The sequence below is a fragment of the Nesoenas mayeri genome (assembly GCF_963082525.1).
Source record: "Nesoenas mayeri genome assembly, chromosome: 7".
NCBI lineage: Eukaryota > Metazoa > Chordata > Aves > Columbiformes > Columbidae > Nesoenas > Nesoenas mayeri.
The window spans coordinates 28620978-28644796 of NC_137551.1; the positions used below are offsets into that span (position 1 = coordinate 28620978).

A 23819-nucleotide genomic window follows, 5' to 3' on the forward strand; every position below is an offset into this window, starting at 1 on the left:
ACCATGGTCTGACTACCCTTCCCTGTTGATGAAAAAAGGCTTGAAAAACAGTGGCCTAGAGCTTGATCCATAGTATCAGAATACAGGGTGAGATAGTTCTTTATGAACCTAATTTGGTCTAATCAATGTCAGTCTCTCTGCACCACCCTCAGCATTGTCTCCAATTGTTGTCATTATTGCCACTACCTTTCCTCAACAGCTTTCTCTCCTTTGCAGTCACACCTAAACAAAAAATTCTACCTTTAAAGAATCATTGACCACAATTCAGTATTTCTGAATATGGTAGAAGAGACTTCTCTACAGTAAACCTGGGTTTGTGAAAATTTGTGGGAGACCTGTACCCATCTGAAAGCCAAATCATGGTAAACTGAAGGATAATTTTGTGTGTTCCTACCCCCAGCTTCTATATGACATTACTCTCCAAGCTGTAGTAGGTACAATATTTTCCTTGCTCCCAAGTTATATGCCCTTCTTAAATGTTTTAATTGCTTTTTTGCTACTAATGAGAAAGGTAGAGAGACGGGGAAAACACTCAAGAGACAAAAATATGGATTACAATGCCTTACTTTCACTAAGTTTTGATACTTGAATTCTCTGTTTACCTTTGACTCAAGGCTTTTTTTCCTCTTCTGGCTCTGGGAAATCTCTGCCCCTGCAACAAGAAACCTAACCTTTTCACTTTGTAGCACTAAAAGGAAAAAACTCATTTACAGTTGTTGCAATATCTTCTCCCATACCATACACTGAATTATTCCCATTTTCTCCAAAAGGCTTAGCTGCTTCCATGATGACCTTTTACTCTTTATATGATGACTCACTACTTGTTAGTCTCTAATTCTCATTATATCTGCATACAAGTAAAATTCCACATTTTCTTAGCAGTAGACAACTTTCTAATTACACACATTAATCTTTGCAGTCACTCCCCTCTCTCTGCATTTACCAATCAGAAGTTTTGTAATCAAGAATGTTGTTTTGTTTTCTTCACTTTGTTCCCCTTGTACGCCAAATACAACTAGACAGAAGGCACAATACTTAAGTACCCTATCATTTAGTCATTCATTTCTTCATAATGACATATCTAGACAACAGAAGGGGTGAGCAATTGCAATCTGCTGGTAGACCTGCACTAGATATTACACTGTCTGCTAATTAACAGATACTGCATATGACTTTGTTGCAGCCCTGGCAAGGGACGGTTGAGTTAAAAGCTCCTGTGGTCAATACTCATACATTTGTTATTTTAAGTTATCCAACAAACCAACCATCATATGGTTACACCACAGTATCATGCTATTCTTCCCTTTAAGGCCAACTTCTGAAGTTATGCATTAACAAGACAATTTCCACATTTTATGACCAAAGAAGTATGTTCCTACCACAACAGAGCAGTGAAATGATATAAAAGTGAGATTAGGTATGTATCTTTAATGGCTCAAAAATCCAGAAGGTAAGTGAAAACAACCCTACTGTACATACTTTTAATCCAACTTTATGGGACAGTGAACAAACCAATTTTCCTTTGCTTGTGGCTAGTTTTTCATAGGAATAAAAACCAAGCCACAATATTATGGCAAGTGGCTTTTTTCCTGGTTTAAACAGCCTGTCTTACTTACAAAAATGGATGGAGCTACAAGTCTGACAATAAGACAGGTCTGTTCTGTAGTTAGACACATTCTTGCACTACCATCAATCCCAGCTGCCTGTATTTGGCATGCAACTAACAACATATCATTCCTCTACTCTCTAAGCTGCTGGCATATACCCTCCCTTGCCAAAAAGGATATCATTTGTTCCATAATATCTGGTAAATTGCCGAGGAATTAAAAAGGAATAAAAGAATTCAAGGACATTCAACAAGAGATTATTTTGCATAAATTTTAACTGTCCAGTGTGTAGAAAACAGAGGTGAGAGTCAGAATGGAAATAACCCCTTTAAAACCGTTCTCAGTCTGTATGGATCTTGGTGCTAAAGATAAATTCCATGGCTCACTCATACTTCCCTATCATTAGTTTCAACACTCTGTGTGCCCTTGGAGACTTCTGTGAGATACAGCAGCATGCTGTAGTACTAGTTTTAGTGGGAAAATGTCAAAACTGCCACTATTTTTGATAGGCTTACAAGAGCAGCAGTGGAATAAATGGGCTTTGATTTCACTTCATATCCAAGAAGAGATATGGATGTAGAATAATGGCAAGGGCTTTGTGTGTAATGGCTATTGTGAGAGCTGTCATATACTATAGCCATGAATCACAAAGTTTGGTAGTGAATGCTGCCAGACACTTCAAAAGTCAAAATATTCACTTTGAAAGATGAGACTCTCCCTTCACTTTGTTAACATGGACCAAATACTTGTTAATTATTGGTTTCCCATGAACTCAATAGTAAAAACTAACAATACAGCATCAACTCTTCAGTCACTGCCACTTTACAGGTCTTCATTGACACCAGTGAAACTCTGCCAGACTGCAGCTGTGTTAGATCATATCCAAAAGATATGAGGAACAATCTACCTTTCTGAAATAATAATAATAATAATAATAATAATAATAATAATAATAATAATAATAATAATAATTTGGCTTATCTTTGTTTTCATATGGGATGGAGGGCAGAATAGACAGCCTTCTGAAATAGAAATCAAGTCTTTGCCTGATTATATGGTGCACAGGTAGAGGCATCTGTCTTTAATCTAAAGATTTTAAAAGCAGAAGTGAAAACTGTAATATATGTATTATCATAAGGATATAAGACTTTCCAGTCACCACCAATAGTGGCTTGTATATAGCAGTAGACATACTCAATTGAATAATTGTTGCTGAACTGCAAAAAAATGAAGATTCTTTTAATTCAAAGAGTAGTGAACTGTTTACATGTGTATAGTGTTATCAGACATCCAGTGAACCACCCCTGCAGTTCAAGATAATAATTCTGACCCTTGTAGGTTCAGGATTTCAACTCTCTTCTGATCAGGTTGTGAAATCTTAAGCCAAAACTGCTAAAACCTATTTAGACTACTGTATTTAGAGAAAAGATACAAGAACCCATGTGTTCTCCCACTGGAAGACCATTGGAGAAAAGGCACGTGTAGTACAATTTATCCCAAACTGCCTATTAGATCAGCAAAACCAGCTGATGAATCCCACCCAACATCCTCGTGATTCCCTCCCTGCAAAATATTCTCTCCAAAGTAAAAGGTGAGGCTATGAAGAATTATTATCTGTGGTCATAGCATGGGAGACATTTAAAACAAATCTGTGTGATTCTTCATACACCCTTCCTGTGCTACACAGGGTTTAATCCAGAAGTTTCATTTGATGAAGCTTATAATTCAATCTGCCAAAGACTTCAATACAAGGTGGCCCCTGCCTTCCAAAAGATAAGAAAAGATTTACATTAAGCATCAACTTGAAATTTCCTGTGCACCATGTCATTAAAAACCAACCACCACCATTCACATCTGTAAGACAATTTCTTTTTGGTCTCTTATGACTATCTCTTTGAAGGCTGCACTCACAGCCTGCAGCTAACAAGGACCTTTCCTTCCAAATGAAAATAGGAGAGCGATGGAATAATTGATTTTATCTCTGCAAGAGTGAACTGCAATATCACTTGAGCTACTGGCATGACCAATCGACCATAGACCCTGAGTCTCTCACTGTGCCTAATTTGCTAAGGATGCCATCCCTTGGCAGCCACAGGATCTGGCTCAGTGTACAGTGAGGTGTGCTCAGAGCTCCACGGAGCTCTAACCTCTGCAATACAAATGGATAGTCTTTGTACTAGGATTTATAGAGGCCTACAAGGAGGACAACACTGTAAATAACTGGTTTTCACTGAGTGAAACGAAAAAAAAAAAAATAAAAAATCAAGACCTTCCATCACATCAGACTTGTGAAAGCTGCCATGGTGAGACAAGTCAGAGAGAGGATTTTTAGAAGCCTTCCCAATCTGATTTCAGCAACTGAGGGTAGCAGCTTCTACAGAAACAACATCTGGTGGAACTGTTCAATTCTACACTTGTTTTCTCCAACTTTCAAGTGAGTGTAAAGCACGCAGGTCTGGGTCTTGCCCTTTACACAGCTAGGCAGTTTACTTTCCAAGACCAGAAAGCTCCCTGAAGTAAATGAACTCATCTAATACCACAGGATACAAGGTAGCACTCAATCATTCCTATCTCAGCTAATAAGGATAAATCTCCTGTCTTGACTGAAGCAACATTTGCCAGCTATTCTCTCCACCACCACCCCCTGATGCTAGAAAGAACAGAAGGCTGGGCCACCATTCCTTTCATTTAAAACTCATTAATAGACATGAATTTGAAGTAGTTGGGGATCTAGCCAGCACTGAAACTCATGCAATTATATTTACAATAAATATCCGTTATCTTGGAGCTACACGCACAACAGGGCAGTGTTTAACACACTGTGATAAAGGTGCAAATAGCGATCACTAAATATAAAAGAAGAGGAAGGCGTCTGTAATCCATTCATTTTTAGAGAGAAAAGAGGACACTGTACCACAAAGCAATTAAAATCTGAACAGTTGGAGGAATAAAGGGAAAATTCAAGGCAGGCCTGCAGAAAGGAGGTGGGAGAGACAACAAAACAAAAATAACACAAAAATTCAAATCTACAGGAAATATCTGATGCACTAGTGCTGCTAAAACATAAAAGTTGCTATCAGATACTCTCACCCAGCATTTTATTAATTAACTGGAGACACATAGATACAAGCGGTTTGAAAGTACAAGGAACAAATGGGCTGCACAAACTGGCTCTTTGCAAAGAACACAGTATCTGCTTACGTGGATACAATGTCTGCATTAGTAGCAGCACTTTTTGAAAATAAAACCTATAGGTAAGGCAATTGCCGAGTTCTGGCCACTCCTCAATCACTTCTAATTTGCACAGGTCTATGATTTTCCATGCAATGCTTAAAAGCAACTACCTGAAAGGATTTTATAAGGAAAGACCACAAAACAGTGCATGTGAATTTCTAGGAAGGTGAATGACAAACTTTTGTGAAAACAGCTATTCAAGACATTGACTTGGATTTTTAGTTTATTTCAGTTTAGTTTAACTATTTTAGTTTATTTTTTTAAACCCACCAGTGCACTGTTTCCAAACACTATTTCCTCATGTAGAAACGTCTAAATCATTTTATTTCCCTTCGCAAAAGGCTCTGTGGCCCTAACAAATAAAGCAATGTTGACATACCTAAGCCTAGGGATTTACTGCACATCAGGGATTCTCTCTTCTGGAGACCTGTTGACAAATATTCAAACATGCTTTGTGTCTTGGGAAAGATCCATGTGTTACAGTTCCCATCTCCACCAATCCATGTCATCAGTCATAAAACCGAGTAGTACAGTAATTCAGTGAAAAGAAAGAATATAGAAAACAAGGATTTCCACCAGAGCTTCTACATCACTATATTACTCACTGTTTTCTACAGTTTCCTTAAGAAAATACTGTAATTCAGAAAAATATTGAGCAACACCAATAGGTCATGTAATATGACATTGCCTGCAATGTCTAATTAAATGATTTAATTTTGTTCAATAAAGAGACAAGAACTGGAAGTCAGAAGCTTCTTGACAGAAATTTACATCCACAGACTGTGGGAAGCTTTGAAAATCTCATGTATTTATAGACACATTTTTCTAGATGGAAAAGAGCAAATAATTTAAAACAATTTATTCAACACATGTTACTGTTTGTTCTTTTCCAGAATGTGAAAATCATCAGAAAAATCATAAACAAATCTATTAATTATTTGAATAAATCCAATTACATGCATTCTACAGTTCATTGTTCTAAATGCTCTGCTTTGCAAGGAACAGACGAGAGACACGCAGGAGACACTTGTTTTTTTCATTAGAAGCAATCAGTATTGAGTCAGTACAGTATGTTTCAGTGGGATTATTCCTAAAAGTTAAGCATGTGCTAAAAGGATTTTTTTTTTCATAAGAAGGCAGCTTCAATAAGTTAAGGACATGTTGGCCCCACCAATGAATTAGTGTTGTATTATAGCAAGGTCTCTTGTCCAATAGCTTCAAGATAAAAAAAATGCTTCATTTCTTTTCCACTGCTGAAGAAGCCTTTTCTCTCTGCTAAGGAATGCCTTGCAGAACAAATAATATCAAAGGCTGCAGGTGCAGTCAGAAAAAGCACTTACCAGATATAATAAATATTTAGAGAAAACATACTATAGCATTTGCCCAGTATTAACTGCAACAGTGTATAAACTCTTCACACAAACAGTATCAGTGTTACAATATCCACACATTTTACAGTAGTTGAGTCGCACATTAAAAAAAAAAAAAAAAAGTCTGCAGCTACTCTCCCAGCCCACACCAGTGAAACAAGATACAACTTTCAGGGCAACCAGAGTTTCTCACAGTATTGTCAGAAATTCAGGGCGGGGGGGGGGGGGGAGGGGGAATAGGTCTCAGAATCCACAGGCTTTTGCAAAAAATGTTTTTGGTGGTACAATTTGTAAATATGTTTCTTTACCATGAGTTTCGGTATTTTTGCTTTCACTGAGAAAGTATTTTTAGTGTGGAAGTATAATATAGCTCTGTGCTCTCTTCCCCATGCCTTCAATCATGGGGGACTAGGTAGGTGCTTAGAGTTAAACATTCATTGGAGGAATGACCTGATGTTCCACACAAATAAACAGTATAAGCAGGACCTCCAAAAGTTCTCCCTAAAGGCCTAATGCTGCTGCTGCTGAAATAAGTTTTGAAAAATCCAATCCTAGACCTTTACACAGGTCTTTTCATCACAGGAGTTGCAGTTTTCCTCTGGCACTCTTCCATATTGATTATAGGCCAACTTTAGTGCAGTCTAGTGCCAGAACAGGCAGTTCCACCCCTTGACCTGAAAGCTTTTTCCTTTCACCTGTGTTTTTTGTTTTTATTTTGTTTTTTTTCTTTTTGAGCTGGAGAGGGATTAGTTTTCAGGCAGATTAGTCCTTGATCCAGCTCACCAGATGGCTAAACAAACAAGGGTGGCAGTTGAAGGGAGGGAGTGGGAAGGTGCAGCCAGAGGTGGTGAAGTTTTTTTAGAGCCAGTCTGCACTTAAGTTGGCTTAACATGCTTGCAAATCCCTTAGTTTCTTCTTAGGTTTCTCTGCACCACAATAGCTAAGAGTTCATGTAGATTTTGCCCAGATAAAACCCTTCTTAGTTCTAGAGAAGAGTATTATTACTCTCCAACAAACATCAGGCATGATTATATACATATACATATTATATACCACACACTACAGTTTCTGAGCCAGGAGACCAACCTTTTAAACCTCAAACCCAAGGGATATTTAAGTGATCTGATAATTTCATTCTTTGGCTTTTAGTGAAGAGCTTCATTTCTTCATCAGGGGTCACTGCAATGACATGACATCTCATCACAAGCTTGGGACCATTTAATCCCAGTCAAAACTTCCATCAGGAGACCTGAACCCACACCACTTATTGTTTTAATTAAGGTCATTTATCTCTCCACCCTTATGCTGTTTGGTTTTTTTTTTTTCCTAGTCTTGTACAATCATAGCAATGTTGGTTGTATGAGGAATTATTCCCAGGGTGAGTTGAGGAAGTAGAGGGTAAGATCAAGTATAGCCAGTCTTGTGTCTGCACCTCAGGTGGTGGTACAGACTTCCACCTACATCAATTCAAGAGAAGAAGGTGATATCAGGACACAATTTGTGTCATCCTAGGGTCAATTTCTTAGCAGGTCAAATGTCTCATGCCTAGAAGCATCTCCTTCTTTTGAACAAAGAGTTAAACATGAACTACAAGAGAATAAAGCTAAGCATTATCCTCTCCAGTTAGAACAGCTCCATCTTCCTTTCACAACCTCTCTTAATATATAGAAGATTCAGTAAAATGAAAAGAGCATCATAAGTGACCTCAGCTGCCCAAATATACACAGTCTTCTTTAGAGGTGAGCCTTCATTAGCATCTTCCACTGACGCAAAACAGTTTTGCCTGGAATAACTTGAACTATCTACTGAGACAGAAGGCAAAAGGAAAGAAAACTTACTCTAGCCAGATTCATGTTCCCTCTGGTAGAGTAAAGAGCTGGAGTTGGGTCTTCCACCCACTGCATGCACACTGTGGCCTCGTAACTCAAGAAGACAACGGTGTCACCATTGCTGTCTATTTACTCATGTTTTGATAATATTTTTTTTTTTCTAGAACAACATATGAGGAAATCTGAAATAAAATTGTAGTAACTTCAGGGTGATTTAAACTACTTTTTAGCTTCCACAACAAAACACCAGTGGCAATAACTGATTACCACCAAATATGAAAGTAAAATGCTTTTCTTAGGCAGCATATGAATGAAAGCATTTAAGTATGATATTCTTTGCTAGCATATCCATACACTAACATAAATAAGAATACAAATCTTTCTCATCATTAAAAACTATGCTTCATCACTTCCTGTTGTATACCTCCAAATTATAAAAATTTTGTCAAAAAATGTATCTCAAAGATGGTATCAGATTCTTTTTATGAATATGTCCGAGTTATACATTTTTAGTAGATTATTGGTCAGTACGGTCCTTGCATGATTAAAACCTTCTAGGCTTCAGAAGGCATGTTCTCTGTGGGAATTCGTCAAATCCTGTTCAGTTCACTATTGGGAGCACTTAAAAGACAGTGTTACATACAATCTGGCCATTGTAGATGCATTTCTGCAGTTTTAATGAGTCTCTCTCACTTTCAGATAACAAAACCATTACCATGCAGAAGGTAAGCAAACTATTAAATGCAAGATACCTATTATGCCCATTCATTTAATAGCCATCTTTTGCTAACATATATTCCCTGAAGCTCACTGGTAGTTAGTATAGGTGGTTTAGTATAGGTGGTACAAACTGGCTTATATTTTGGTAAAGCTATGTATTTTTTAGATGGGAGGGGAAACAGCGAGTTTCTAGTCATTTAAGTAGTAACAGATATTGATGAAACTGGGAGAAATCATCAGGTCAGAGATTGCATCATCAAGTCAAAATGAGCCAACCACATTATCACCTACCTTACGTTTGTTTGTTGGACAAACATACAAGTAGCTCAAAATAGTCTTCAGGCCAATTTTATCATTCAGTTTCTCATATGTTGTCCCATAATCTGTTGACCTACAATTCAAAGAGAGATTTCATAAGTACAAACACTTAATCACAAAACCACAAGTCATTTGGCCGTTTTTCAATATAAGTCATGCTTTACCTAGCAGAATGGCTCTCTAGAGCTTTTTGAATGATTCATGTAGTATATAATGATACTTAATTATATACACACAGCATCATGTGAGTGCTTATAACTTGCATTTAAATTAGATTAGGAAAAATTAAACCTACATCTTCCTAAAGCATTTGAAAATAAACATGTACAGTAAGAAATGCTGAATTCTGTATACAGATGATGATAATGATTGTCAGAAATGCCAAATACCAGACAGCAAGAGACTAAAGTTACCAATTCATGGTATATTCCAAGCTTAGACTAATTTTGTTAAGAGTATTTTCTCAACATATTCCAAAGTAACTGCTCCAGATGATTCTTCAGTGAAACCGGAGTTCAGTTTTCTGCAATAACATTGATGTCCTTTTGAAAACCTGTATACATGAGCATTACACCTACAATTTATACGGATTTTTTCACAGGGACTGGCAGAGAATATGGACAGATGTGCACTATTCTTGCTCTAAGAGCCACCATTAAGTAGAGAAAACAATACACTGCTGATATGAGGGTTGCCTGTAGAGACACTGACTACATGTCTTGGGGAAAAAAAAAGAGGAGTGAACAAAACAAACTGTGCAGAGTCCGTGTAAACATCTACTCCTAATATGCAACTGGAACCAAGATCAATTATCAGCAGAGGTTTTGTTCATTATGCAGCTCATGTTTGCCTGAAGTATATCCTAATAGCCAGAGGATTTAGATAATCAGCCAAATCAGTACAACTGGTATCCGCAAATTACAGAAAAATGACATGTATCTGGGTAACAGAGGTATTTAAAACTATAACATAATTTTGCAAATAATAAATCCACATCTTGTCTTTAAAATGTGCTAATGGGTTCACACAGAACTTCACTTGCAAACAGTAATGTGAATTTTCCCTTCTACTAATCACTCCAAAACTAGTCATTCTAAACAAAACACTAGGCACCTGTTATTTCCAGGTTCTCTCCTATCTGGGAAACAATGGCTAAAGTCACAAAGAAATTTAAGACACTTAATGTCTATTCCCTCCCCCCACATTGTGGGGGGTACATTTCTGGATCACGTTCCACATCTACATTCATAACACAGCTTCTGGAATTTCAGATTTTGCAATGAGTACATGAATAAAACAAGAAGGCAGCAGCTTGCGTTTTCACCCATTGAGACGAATTGCTCTAAAATGTGCATTTGCCTTAAAGTTGAGTCTTTCTATTCAGGAATTTTGTCAAAGCATTTGCAGGTATCTGTTCTGGTGTATAATGTTGACCTGTGGTCTAGGACCGTAGCTTTTTTCTTCCCCTCCCATCCTCCTGCCAATGAACACAGGCGCCCCTGTGCACACATATGACCTTTGTTGGTTAGAACATTAATGTCAAATTCTCATCTGATTGATCTTTCCCTTTTATAAGGTCATCTGTCTCAGGAGCACATATAAACTAACTGAGCTATTTCCTCAGTGGACTGAGAAGGAGGGTACTGTTATGGTTATTTCTGGTACTGAATACGTCAGAGATGTTCCGGCATTCAGGTGAAGGAAGCCAGAGCAGGATGCTGAACACAGCCCTGCCAAGGTCTGCTTGGTTCACTTGGGTTACCCTGTTCACCTCAACACGCAGTTTTCTCAAAAATTAGTATTTCTGTTAAGTCTGCCTAAAAATCAAAGCCTATTCTTTGTGAAGTTTGGTCTGATAGAGACATGTAAAGACTAAGGCTGATTTGATGAGTTAGGAAAAATACATATTAACGAAGTAATGCAGCTCTTCTTCATACCAGTGACTGATTTCAAAAGGGGATAGGAATGAAGAAAATCTGATACATAAATCTTGCTTTGAAATAGTTAAAGAAAAGCAGCCAGTACCCCTGCCACAGCACAGGAAAACAGATGTCAAAGGCCTATGGCAAATGGTACTCTTAGAATTGCCAGCCATTTCTTACTTCAGATCTCTAGGCAATTATTTTTCATTCATAGCTTTATTTACAGGTAATGTTACATACAGAAGGAAGTCTATGCTGCTGTCAGCATCCATAAAAGCAACTGAAAGAACTGAAAGACTGGAAAGCTTAGAAAACCATCTTTTTTTTTTTTGAGATTAACTAATACACAGGCAAGGAAGCTACTGTTAGATCTTACTCTCATTATCATGTTCAAAACTAGCAACAGCCCATCCTTCTGCCTGTTCTGTTACAAGTTGTTGTCTCTTACACCACTTTACAATTGATCTTCATTTTAACAGGAAGGTAAATGTTACACAACAGCAGATGAGTACCTAGAAGTGCTTTAAGACAAAGAAATAATGATAGATACACACAGAACAATGGAACGAAGAATTCTATCAATTCAGAGACTGTGTACATGCTCCCATTAAATCCATGCCAAATTTTACCAGTAGCTTTTTAGAATAAGACTACCTATTTTTTCAGTAAAGCAGAATCATTTTTGCAAACATTCAAGAAGATAAACATTTTAATTATTACTAGTTCATTTGACAGTATAAAAAAATACCAAAACAGTGGGACTGAAGCTCTGACTTCCCTGAGTAATAAATTAGAACAAAACTAGAAACACATAGAATAATTTATATTTTGCAAACTATTTGCAAGAAAGTTGACATTTAAATAACTTCATTATTATTCATTGACAGGACTTTTCGCTCTCCTCCCGTCAGGGTAAATGACATTTCTATTACAGTATTATAATAAACTCCTGCACATTTTAAATAAAGTCACTGAATTCCATTAGTCCACCTACTGTCATGAATATATCTCAATCCATTCCTACCAATATTTCACAATTATAATAGGCATTCTGAATCAACCAGTAACATGAACCCTATGGAAATTTTCTTCTTTCTCAAGAAGTACAGACTGAAATTCAGAGGACTGTCAGTTTGAATATACAGATTAAATAAATTCCCTAGCAAGTTGTTGTTTATTCTCCTTCGTTACAAATTTAAGGTTGTCTATACTTATTTTATATAGGCTGCTGAAGACTTGAAGAACCAACCAGTTGATTGTTTGGTCAAGGTTTCTTTTGCAACAAGATTTTTCTGGAACAGTCCATGAGGAAAAAAAAAGAGTGACATATAGACTTCAAGCTGTGTAACATAATGTCTCCTGTCTACTAGAGTGCAGATTTCTTCCTGTAAAACACATATGTTAACAGATGAAGTTCCTTGTTATGTGATGTCATTAAGAAGCAACCACTTTAACTGGCACCATTTACTATTTATTTTCCTTTTTCCACCAGTTATGTCTTGTTTTCAGATATTAATGTTGCTGCTTTGCATAACTCCACCATGAGAAGATGGTCTATGTATCACGTCCTCACCCTCCTTCCGTTCAGTTTGCTGCTCTAACTGCTGCCTGAGTCTCAGCAGCCCTAGAAGGCAGGACCAGAAGCATCTGTAGTGTTGTTAGAGAGCAGCAAAGCAGGGCAGCCTGTCACAACCAAAAACAGAGCAGAGAGATCGACTCTAGCTTGTTTTTCACTTCTACACATGAATTCACCCCTGGCAGCAGTCAGGTGTTGTAAGTAAGAAACAGCAATGACTATTAGATCATCTGTTCCAACCTCCTGCATAACAACATTTGCCACCTGGTTTGCCTCCAAAGGGACTGGCCAGTTGAGCACAAAATTTGCCAGTTGCTATTGTATTAATCTCTACATGAGCAGATGTTTTGGATAGAAAGCTTTTGGATCACAGAAGGCAGAACTGTGAAGTCACAGGCTGCACTTACAAAAGGCTTTCACTGACCAAGTTTTTGAATAAAGGAATAATTAAGACATTAAAAACAATCTTTCATGTCTGAACATGAAAAATACTGGAGCGGGTAATTCTAGGGAGTATTTGTATTCCAGTGTGCAATGTTTTAAGCCTATTTGTAAACTGCTGTACAGTTGTTGACTTTTGCATTTTTTCTTTCTGGGGATATTTCTAGGCTGAAGTGCTATTCCCTCATCACTTAAATTGAAACTCTTTCCTTTAAGGTTTTATAGCCAAGTGCTAAAGTTTCTCATTGATTTTTGCCATGCCACCATGTTTCACAAAAGCTAGTAATGTCAAAGTCTTCTTCAACAGCTAACCACTTAAGTTCACATGTTCTTCCTATTAAGCCTTTCAAAAGCCATTGATAGATGTCACTTTTCATCTGATGTCTGTTTTGGTTTAACTCCTTCACGTGTAACCCTGGTATTTTTTCCAGAAAGTGATAACGTCTGATCTCAGCTTCTCTCAGGAGGAGCTGTGGGTTGTGTGTGGGGAGTTTTGTTTGTTTGCTTTTTCTCCCATTCTTTACTCTTGCTTTACAAATTACTTTGCTTCACCTGGATGCTTCTCGCCAAAGGCTGTCTTTCTAACTCATTGCATAAGTAATTCCCCAAGACTTTAACCATTTCTAATGGGAACTGCTTGCCTAGCTCATAGACTCTGACATATTTTGAGGTGAATTTTACATCTCTACATTGAAAACCAATTACAAGATGTAAACACAGTGAAACCTGTGTCCTTGGACACAGTTTCCACGTAGCAAAGAGGGAGACTTTGCCCTCATTTGTACAGTTTTCTCTCCTGAGGTCACATTCTGAGTGGCTATTGGTCCCCACAGCACACAGGTTATCACATTAGAAAAAACTGGGAATTTTTCCCCACGAACATCTTAAGGCAGGACACAGAATTTTTAAATAAAATTCCTGTATCTCACTAGAGCAGCCCAGGCCTTTCACCACTGTACCGATTCATGTCCCTGACACATTACCGCTGCCACAGGCCTTTCTGCAGCTTGGGACCAGCCATACTGTGTCTTTATGTCTACCCTACATCTTGGCTGATTTTTAGCTATAGCTCATTGACTTTAAGCATGGATTAAGCTAAGGTGAAGCTAGTCCCAAGAGGCTTTTTTGCCTTCGTAAGAGTTTGGTTTAAGAGGGCAGAGTTAAGTGGCCTGACAGCAGTGACAAACCAAAGAGCTGGTTAGCATTTCTTCAAACGTCTGTACTGGCACTGCACATGTCACAGCATTAACACACTTCACATTCACCCTGGCAGATTGAAATTAACTTTTAAAGACATCTCCAGGGTAAAGAAAAGGAAGAGATTTCAAAACTCCAGGGACCCACATGTCTCACTCCGTAAGTGAAGACATATCTGATGACTTTTTTCTCATGAGGCCCCAGCAGGCTGGCAAGTATCACTGTTCCCACTTCCTAGGTGGGGGGAACAGAGAAAAAGACTAGATAACTAATCCTACATTTGAAGGAAGCCTGTGACAGAGCCAAATGCAAGTGCCCTCAGGCTCCACAGACTTTCCACTCTACCCTGACAGCATAAGTTTTCTGGAGTTTAGTGTGTGTAGAAAAGGATTGGCAAGAGCCTTAGTATCAATGTCAAAAGGAAGAAATACAACATTAAATATAGTTTAAATGTGCATTTTAAAACAAATTTAAGCTTTCATTTTGAAAATGTCTTCCTTCTAGTTTGAGTTTTTACTAGAAATTAAGATCAGACTTTACCAAAATGGGTACTTTTTCCCTTACAGAAAACAATTTCTCATCACAAAATAGTTTCCCATCTACAGAAGCCATCAAAATTACTTGGGGGATGAGAGGAAGCAAAAAAAAAAAAATAAAAAGAAACAATACAAAACTATGAAATAGACATTTCTCTACATAATCAGTTAAATTAATTCCATTTTCTTTTTAATCAACTTTTATTTGGAGTAATCTAAATGAACAGAAATATACAGACTCAAATTTCTTGCAATTTTTGGCTTAATATAGTTCAGCTGATTATTGCTATAAATAATTTAAAGATGTGACAAGCAGTAGAAGCAGCTGATATTTTCTCAGCCAATCCAGAGTTTACATATTACTTTGGATAGTTATTCAAATCTCACCCAAATCAGAAAGAAAGGAAATAAAGGGGTTTGAGACTGAGTTATTTCCCCTTAAAATAATGGTCAAAGAACTTATCTTCATTGTTAGTTTAGTTGAGAGTTAGTAACTCAAGTTAGCAACTTAAGAGAAGAAGGCCTGTCTCTCTGTCTCTACTATATCTAGAGACCATCCACCCCTTTGCATATATGTAGTAAAGGGTGTGCCAGAATATGTATCCATGTGGCTCCATCTGCTCACACAAGCTGTAGGTACAGGTCATAATTTAATAGCCATCCACATTCCTACTACTGGCTGTTGCCCCTGAGGGCAAGGTATGGTGACAGTAGAAGGAATTGGGGTTTTCACCTCCATTGCCTGAATGGCATAGAAGATGCCCCTCCAGAGCTCTCCCCTTCAAATCTCCCTCCCACCTTGTCATCGTGTAGCCTGAAAGACTCATCTCTAACCCTCGCTGACAGAAGCAGCAAAAGTCACGAAGAGTTTAGGGAAGCTGGCAATCATAATCACTTTTTCTAACCAATGGTAGGTGAAAGGTGCAGCAAGAAACAAAAGGACAGGCATTAAAGCAAGACCTCCACTTGACCCTCTCACTGAAAGACTCAAGAAGCTGGCATTAGCAGTTTTCTGGCTGAAACACCAGTGCCATCTGTCCTGTCCTTTCTATGAGCCATTTTGTGCCACAGTGCCTGGTATGCATGTGAGAAGGACCAGTAACTCCAGTAGGACTACTAATTTTTTGAGACCTAATTAATAAATACCAAAAGTTGATATGTTATTTACACTTGCGCATCTGACTTTATGTACACTATAAGCATTTTCTCCTTCCCTAGATCCGCAGAGCTGTTTTTCAATATTTTTTTCCATTTGCCATCCCAGTATTATTTTTGATGAAAGAGCTGAGCCTGAAAAAAGGAGTTAAAGGAGTTAAATCTTACTGGTAATAGACCTGTTCCTTGCTACCTTAGAGAATTTTTTTGAATCAGTGGACCACAAGTAGAAATGCACTGATATGGAAGATCTCCCTGTCCACCTGACTTGCTTGTCAAATCAAACAAGCAGGCTAGGATGCCAATTTCCACCCTTCTTTCAGAGTATTGTCTACCAGGTGAGAGTGCAATTCAGAATGAAGCCATTTCCACAGGTACAGCCTGAGTCAAGGCTTAAGGTCATCAACAAAACCAACAAAAAGTCTCAGCTTATCTGTGACATATTGAAGTTGTTCTTCCTTACATTTAAATTAAAAGATGGCTTTTGAATTAGAAGGATTGAAAATGACTAATGATTCTTCTCGCCATATGTTTACACGGGGCATACTGACATCACCGCACTCTTAATGCCAAATTCTTGTGTATAAAGTGGTTCTTCCAGTGTTGCATCTTCCCATTTCCATCCCAGTCTGGTGTAAATCACACAAATAGCTAGGACTGCAGCCCAGTAATCATCACACTATTAACTTTCTAATTGATGGTAATGGCCAGAATAAATTTCAGGCACCCCAAGGGGTGGTTAATGGATTTTGTAGCTTGAGGGCAGAGCAACAGGAAGCTTTTCCATTAATCAGTGAAATGAGACAACCATACATGTCCTACATTCTGCATCCCATCATAACACTGAGGTCATTGTAGCCTTGTTGAAAAGCAGGGTGTTGCCAGGCAAAAAAACCCAACCCTCACAGCAGGCTGAGCTCAGTTACAAGGTTTGATGTACCAGCTCAGCAGAGCTATTTTACTTAGCATCCATAGTCACATTATACATTCAGGAAACTGCTTTAGCCTATCTCCAATTAAAAGCAAGAAGCAGCATCATTGTGTCATAAAAATGTTGCAGGTCTTCCCTGGCTTTTAGTACATACCCTGCAGAAGAGGTTTTCTAAGCTAGCACCATCCAAGCATTTACATCACAATATGCAAACTTCGTTCTATCCTGCCAGTACAAATCAACAGCTAGAAAGCTTAAAAGATCCAGACAGCCCAAACATTATTATAAAAATCATTGTCCAAGGTCCTTGCTTGTTATACTGGAGTAACTCCCAAGGACCAGTAGCATTTTAAAACCAGTTACAAATGTGCCTCATGCATTAATTTCTGTTAAAGTTAGTTGGATGATAGAATTCACATCCTTCAGGCAATGCTAAAATCTTTTTTGCCCTGTTTTAAACTGTCATGATACTCAAAATCTGGATAGAATAAGAATACAGGGGGGAAAAAAGATTAAGCAAAAAGTTTAAAAATTTCAGAGTGTTTCATGCCACTAGTACCAGCATTATCATTATACATTCAATTGAATATTTTATATTACAGTCTGGTTGTCACCCCACATGAAAAAAAGCTCAAATGAAACAAGGGGAAGATAAAAATGAAACACACTTTTAGTTTCAAATCATTCTGACATTTTCTGTCAAGATTTCATTTTTAGAATGTTGAAGAAGATAAATCTAACTGATGCTGCATTTCCTAGCAGAAAATCATTCCATTGCAAAGACTTCAATTAGTTCTCTGGGTCCTAGTGGTGAACAAGCTAAGCTGTTCACTAGACTGTTACTCTACCACATCAGCTAAGAAAGAATTTGCTGTTGCTGGATTTAAAAGCTGTGTTAGTAGATTACTTGGGTTACTGTACCCAAGATTCACTAAAGCAAGCTCTAAAGCAGGCAAATACAAGGAGTGTTACTTTTTAAAACTATTTGAATGATGCAGCCATACCATTTGTGTCAGTTTCAAATAATATCCATCACCCTGAGCCACCATGCAGCTTTATTTTTTCCTGTTGGTTGGTAGAAGCATATTTATCACTATGTATTGTCAAGGATCAGTAGGGTTATAAAGCTTGCTATTTATAGCTACTCTTAGGGTATCGAGCAGGTGACAGTAATTTGTTCCTTTGACATCTAACCTCAGGTCATCTCCAGTAGCAGAAGATGGATTTTTACAGGAAATGAAATGAAAGTACACAGCAGAAGATTAATGCCATTTCCTAGGCCTGAGGAGAATGTATGCCCCCAATCACTCTGCAGAAAAAATGGTCAGGAGCATGTGCTGTATATTAAAAATAGAGCAAGATGTGGTGAAGGTGAGGTGTTCAAACAGTCTATTAGCAAACTGATACACCAGCATTTGTGTGTAGAGGAATAGCAGGCTGATGGTCTAGAAATGAGTTCAGCTCTTCTGATTCTTTGATTTTGAAAGCCATCTTTAAGTCAGTGCCAGCTACAGATAAAATGGGATCTTGCTTTTATGTTACTGTTAAGTGATAAAAGAAAGTTAAAGCTAGGCTGTAAATTCCATATCAGATACACCTTGCACAAGATTAAATTACAATTTTGCCCTGCATTGCAAAAACATCTTGTATTAATTATATTTTCTGTTTGTGAAAAAATACAGACTGCAGATTGAAACATCTTGAAAAGATAGCTTGATACTAAAAACCTTACTGATGGGCCACATTAGTCCATTACTTACAACTCATATTCAAGAGCCTTTAAAAAATGTTGAATCTGACCAGAAGATTCCCCCCAACCAAGTCATGTGTTTTTAACTTATTTGGAATTAAAATTATGATAAAGGTACCTGAGACAAGTTATTAGACAAATACTTGAGAAGTCCTTCTACCTTTTTATAAGAGACCTACCATCCTCAGCCACCACCAATTCCTTTAAAAAAAAGGCATGTTGTCCCACATGCTCACAAGTCAGTGAACACAGCATCACTGAACCCTAAATATCACACATGAGCACAATAGCTGTGTAAACCCCCAAATTTATGTCTAATGCAACAGCGTGCCTCCAGAGGCCATCATATTCAGGCATACCACTGCTCTATGCTAACACAATCATGCAACTACTAGTGCAATAGATTTAATCAGGCTGAAATATGTGCATCCTACTACACTGGGTGCAGCTGGCGGAATATATTATATGTGCCTACTCACATTCCTATCATAGGAAGGGGAGGCAGCATGGGGGGTGGGGGGAGAGGGGGAAACAAAACAACTATCATATGCTGGACAGATGAGATCTCAGTTTTCACTTCCAGGCTATAGACAACGCAGACCACTTAGCTCCTAACCCAAAGAGCTTATCTGGCTGTATTTATGGAGTATTTTATGTGCCACATGCAAGCGTTCCATGTCCCAAAACAGCTGGAAAAAGTCATGCTTATCTCACCTGTGTGGAAGCCAAGTCTGGTAGAACAAGAGTTATTAATTATAAAAGGTTCAAATTTACACTTTGAATTACAAAGGTCATACAGCTACATAAAGATAACACCCTCAAAAAGAACCTTCATAAGTCCCTGGACATCTGTATGAGAGATGCTTGCCAAGTCCTGTTCCTTCTGCTTGATGGAAAGTCACTGATAAATGGCCATAAGTGGAAGGTCTTCAATTTAGTTTTGATTTATTAAGGCACAATTAGAACAGGCACATTAAGGAACAGTCTTCACAATAGCCAAACACTGGAACTGTCGTTCTGGATGGTGGGGAAGGGAAGGAGGCAAGATTTTAAATGTGTAGTTCAACTGAGGAGCAGGTATGTCACAGGTATGTCTAAAAACCCACTTTCAGCATTATCTACACACACACCTCCATCATCTATCAAACTGGCTGCCAGAAATCTGACCATTTGTTGCATAAAGGTCCAGTAGCAGGTGAAATAAGACCCGACAACTCTGACCAATTCTTCTAAGTCTCCACAGATCAACCCCCTGCCAAAAATGCACTGAATCCCCCTTCTCCAGTAAATTAGAATTGGAACATTACAAACACAAAAAACGCAGTCAGTGATATTTTACTCCTTCAGAATAAAATTCTCTGTTCAGCCCATCTAATCTTTGGGTGAATAAGACACCTTAACCTTCACAACATGCATGTGTTTTTTTTTTTCCTATCTCCATCCTCTTCCCCCGTTTTAGAATTTATGGTTACCATTTAGTCTGATTTCAATTTCCTTTAATAATATGTGCAACTGATGTACATTTAAGCGAATTTAATCATGTTGTAGTGACAGGTTTAGCTTAAAGCAGGGCTTCACTTAGAACTATCAAGTAAATTTCTCTTGAAAAGGTCAGTTTAACATTTAACAGGATGGCCCATTCCAGACAAATTAGAATTTGCTCCACTTGTTTCAAGTGCAAACACTCCTCAAGCCCACTTCAGAGGCATGTCAATCAAAAGAGAAAAGTGTCAGGTGCCCAAGGGAGGAAGTTCACTGATGCCTCCTCCCTACACACCCAGCCCAATGGCTGCTCAGACATGTGGGGCAAAACTCAAATATTCCTGCCCCACTGTTCAAGGACTGGGGCTGGAGCAAGACAACACCACAGAAAGCCACGAAGGCAGAGCTGTGAGTGTCTAGGCAAGACACTGACAAGTCAGACTTTTCATTTCTAATGGCTGCAGCAACAAGAACGCAGTGGGAACAACCTTATGTGCTACAGAAAGGGGTTATTGTATGTGTGTCCCACGAGGATTTATTATTGCTTCCGTTCCTGCCAGAGGCAGTTCAGCTTTCCAGGACAGTGGCACAGTAAGCAGAGAGGCAATACCTGTAATGCTGTTTCAGCGTCACCCTCAGCAGTAGCCCAGTTCCCCTATAGCTGGAGATGGTTCTGCTTCCATCTGAGGAAGACAAGTGCCCTACACCAGTCACTCAGACAACTCTTCCACAAAATAGTAGAAGACATTCAAAACCTGCCTGGGGGATTAGACTATATGATCTTTAGGTCCCTTCCAATCCCAGTCATTCTGTGATTCGCTTTATTAAAAGGCTTCACAGTAGCATTATGACAAGTCCTGAGTGGACCACACGTGGCAGGTACTGCCTTCTCTTCTCTGACTGGGACAGAAAACCAGTATCCACTTTTTTGCTTTTGTTTTTCCCAAGACTCTTCTCCAGAGTTCCAGTCAAACCACTATATGTAGAGAGAATTTTCTACCCTTGCTGAAGCCAGCCTCAGCAGCACGATCTCTCGAGTTTTACATAGTCTTTGTCAGGGGACCACTTCATAAAATCACAGGTTCCCAGGTTTGTAACTCTGTAACATATACCTTAGGATCAAGGTCAGTAAGTTTCCCAGTTCCAATCTTACATTACCACAGAGAGTTGAAATTGACAGTAGCATAAGCAGTTAACACACCTCCTCTGTCTTGAATTTGCTTTTTGATACATTTATTTTATAGTGTCTAATTCCTGTAACAGGAAAGAGAGGGAACAAGCAATCCCTGTCTTCCTTGAGACTTTTGTGGTTTTACAGGTCTCTGACATATCACCATTAGTTATCAGTTTCCAGACCAAAGGCTTCTCATCAGCTCAGTCATTCCATCCACACAAATCACCCCATATCTTGGCCCATCCGTACTGCTCTTCTCCGAACCTTCCCTACTTCTAACACACACTTTTTGAAAAAAGACCAAACCTGAACGCAAACCAGTATTCCTGTTACGAGTGTATGGTTGCTGAACCAAGAACTCAGGTCTTGAGTTTAACTGCTTACAAGAGCTTCAAGATTAACCTGCTGTTATGCAAAAAAGTGGTGCATAGACACTCAACTGATGGGAATCACACATCTGAGCTCCGAAGTTGCTCAGCAGACTCAGAATATGCCTACTTCCATGGATTCAGCAGGATCTTGTGGTGCTAAAAGTCCCTGTGTTCACACTTCCTTGGAGGCAGCAAGACTTATCCTGCTAGGAGGCAGGAAAATATTCTGTGGGTGTCCAAAGCAAGTTTAACCCAAAAAGGGAAGAAAAGCAACCCCTCTGCTGTACCCTCTCTGTACCCTGCAACTGGTACAATCACAAATAAAAATAAGGAAATAACCTATAGCGTTTGAATATTTGAACTAGTAGCCTCTAGAGAACACATAGTACCAAGATCCTGGAGCACTTCCACAGTGTTGCTGAGCCTTTCATTGTTAACAGTCACTGAGACTAAGACATCCTCTTACTGTCCTACCCATACAAGAATGTAATGAGTCCTAATAGACTTTTTCATTGGAAATAAAGTTTTCCCTCAGGATGTTTTACATCAGGTGACAGCTCCTGGATAGAATCAAAACATCCTCCAGGGACATATCCAACCTTCCTAGCCAGCTGGCTGACAGAATGACATCATCTGTTTTGTGACAAGTTTCACAGTGTTTTTCATTGCTGTGTTTTATTACAGTTTCAGAAGTGCAGAATTCCTCATAAACCAGAAATTCTCTTTTCCCAGCCAGCTAAGTAGGTTGACCACAGTGTATATTTCCCCTGTCAACTTCCAAGCTCTCCAGGAGTCCTAGAGAGACTTCAAAGACTATCTTTGGCATCTGTACTGTCACTCTCTGAGCAACCTTCATTATTTCATGGGCTTGTGCTTCTGCCCAGAAGCAGTGATTGGAAGAAAAACAAACCAACAAACAAGACCCAAAAAACCTCCACACAAAACCACACCAAAACACGACCTCAAACACATTGAAAGTTCAGTGATAAAACTGAAATTAAGTTCAGTTATCTGCAGGGTCGCTTGGAAACATTTCAGACATGTTTTCATGTTAGAAAATGCCAACCTGCCAAAGCAAAACTTTTCAGAAAAGCACATGAATGGAATTTCCTGGCAGAACATCAGAAGGAACAGATTAGTTAGCTCTACAAAGATACCCACCTGAGATGTGAAAGGTCTAGGCTTTTGTGGAAGGAAAGGACAGCATACAGCAAAATAGTCAGCTAAAGTACTGACACTTTTGTAGCTGCCTAAGCATTAAAACAACAGCTGGGGCTGTTATTGCAGCAACCACCAATATACTGAAATGAGTTTCTATCAAATAATCACTTTACAGCAAGGCAAACACTGAGATAAAGTCATTCTTGAATAGCACGAAATTTCAATTTAGGAGCCTCCTCAATCTGAAGAGAGCTTTTTGAGCCACTGTACCACTTACTATTGTGGGGCAATGCTCTCCATCAGCCCTTTGAACCCTGCTTGTGTGTAGGACAGAAAGAGATGTTTAATAATGCAACTACACCCATGATTATGGGGAGAGTAATAGATTCACCAGCAATTTGACTAATGAAGCTGACGAAGTGATTGCGTTCAAAAAGGGAAGGACTCTCCCAGCAGCAGTTCATTAAAATAAAAAGTTCATTTTTCCAGTGTAACAAAAAGGATTTACTGGTCCATAAAAAGGAAGGAAAGGGAATAGCCTGAATAATCTCAAATATGAACAAGATACCGATAATAAAAATGAGGTGTGGAGTACAGCTAAGACTGACCTGGCTCTTCTGGCTTCACTGCCAAGGATCAGCAAACAAAATCAGCAAAAAAGGAAGCCCTTGTACCTATAGAATGCTGGTGAAGAGAACTAGGAAATAAGCAAGGAGAAAAGATGGCTCAGGAAAAGCTGCCTCTTAAGTGCACTTAAGGATCATTAAGGGACATTAACGGAATCAGGTAAATCAAGTGAAGGACAGGTGTTGACTGGAGGTTGAAGGAGTAATTGTGTTTGCAGAAGAACTGTGTTACCATCCAAACTAGTTCAAACCACCATGAAAATCCCTAAGAAAGGCATCCAAGTGGGGACAAATATTCCCAAATGCTGTAAAAAGCAGCCGAAAAAGGGACTGCTATCCAAAGACTGGCTTTATGGCTTGGTCAGTGATGGTGGGAGAGTCAAAGGAACCTGAGGATGAAACAAATTGCACATCCAAAA

General features: G+C 38.6%; 1 protein-coding gene across 1 annotated transcript in view; it reads right to left on the reverse strand.

Moving 5' to 3' along the window:
* The window catches only part of SORCS1 (sortilin related VPS10 domain containing receptor 1), a gene marked incomplete at its 3' end in the record, with an annotated part of 285174 nt that overhangs the window by 157473 nt on the left and 103882 nt on the right, over positions 1 to 23819 (reverse strand). Inside the window, exon 3 of the mRNA XM_080347835.1 lies at positions 9052 to 9151. Within this exon, the coding sequence (XP_080203961.1) occupies positions 9052 to 9151 (100 nt within the window). The remainder of the gene's footprint in view (positions 1 to 9051; positions 9152 to 23819) is intronic.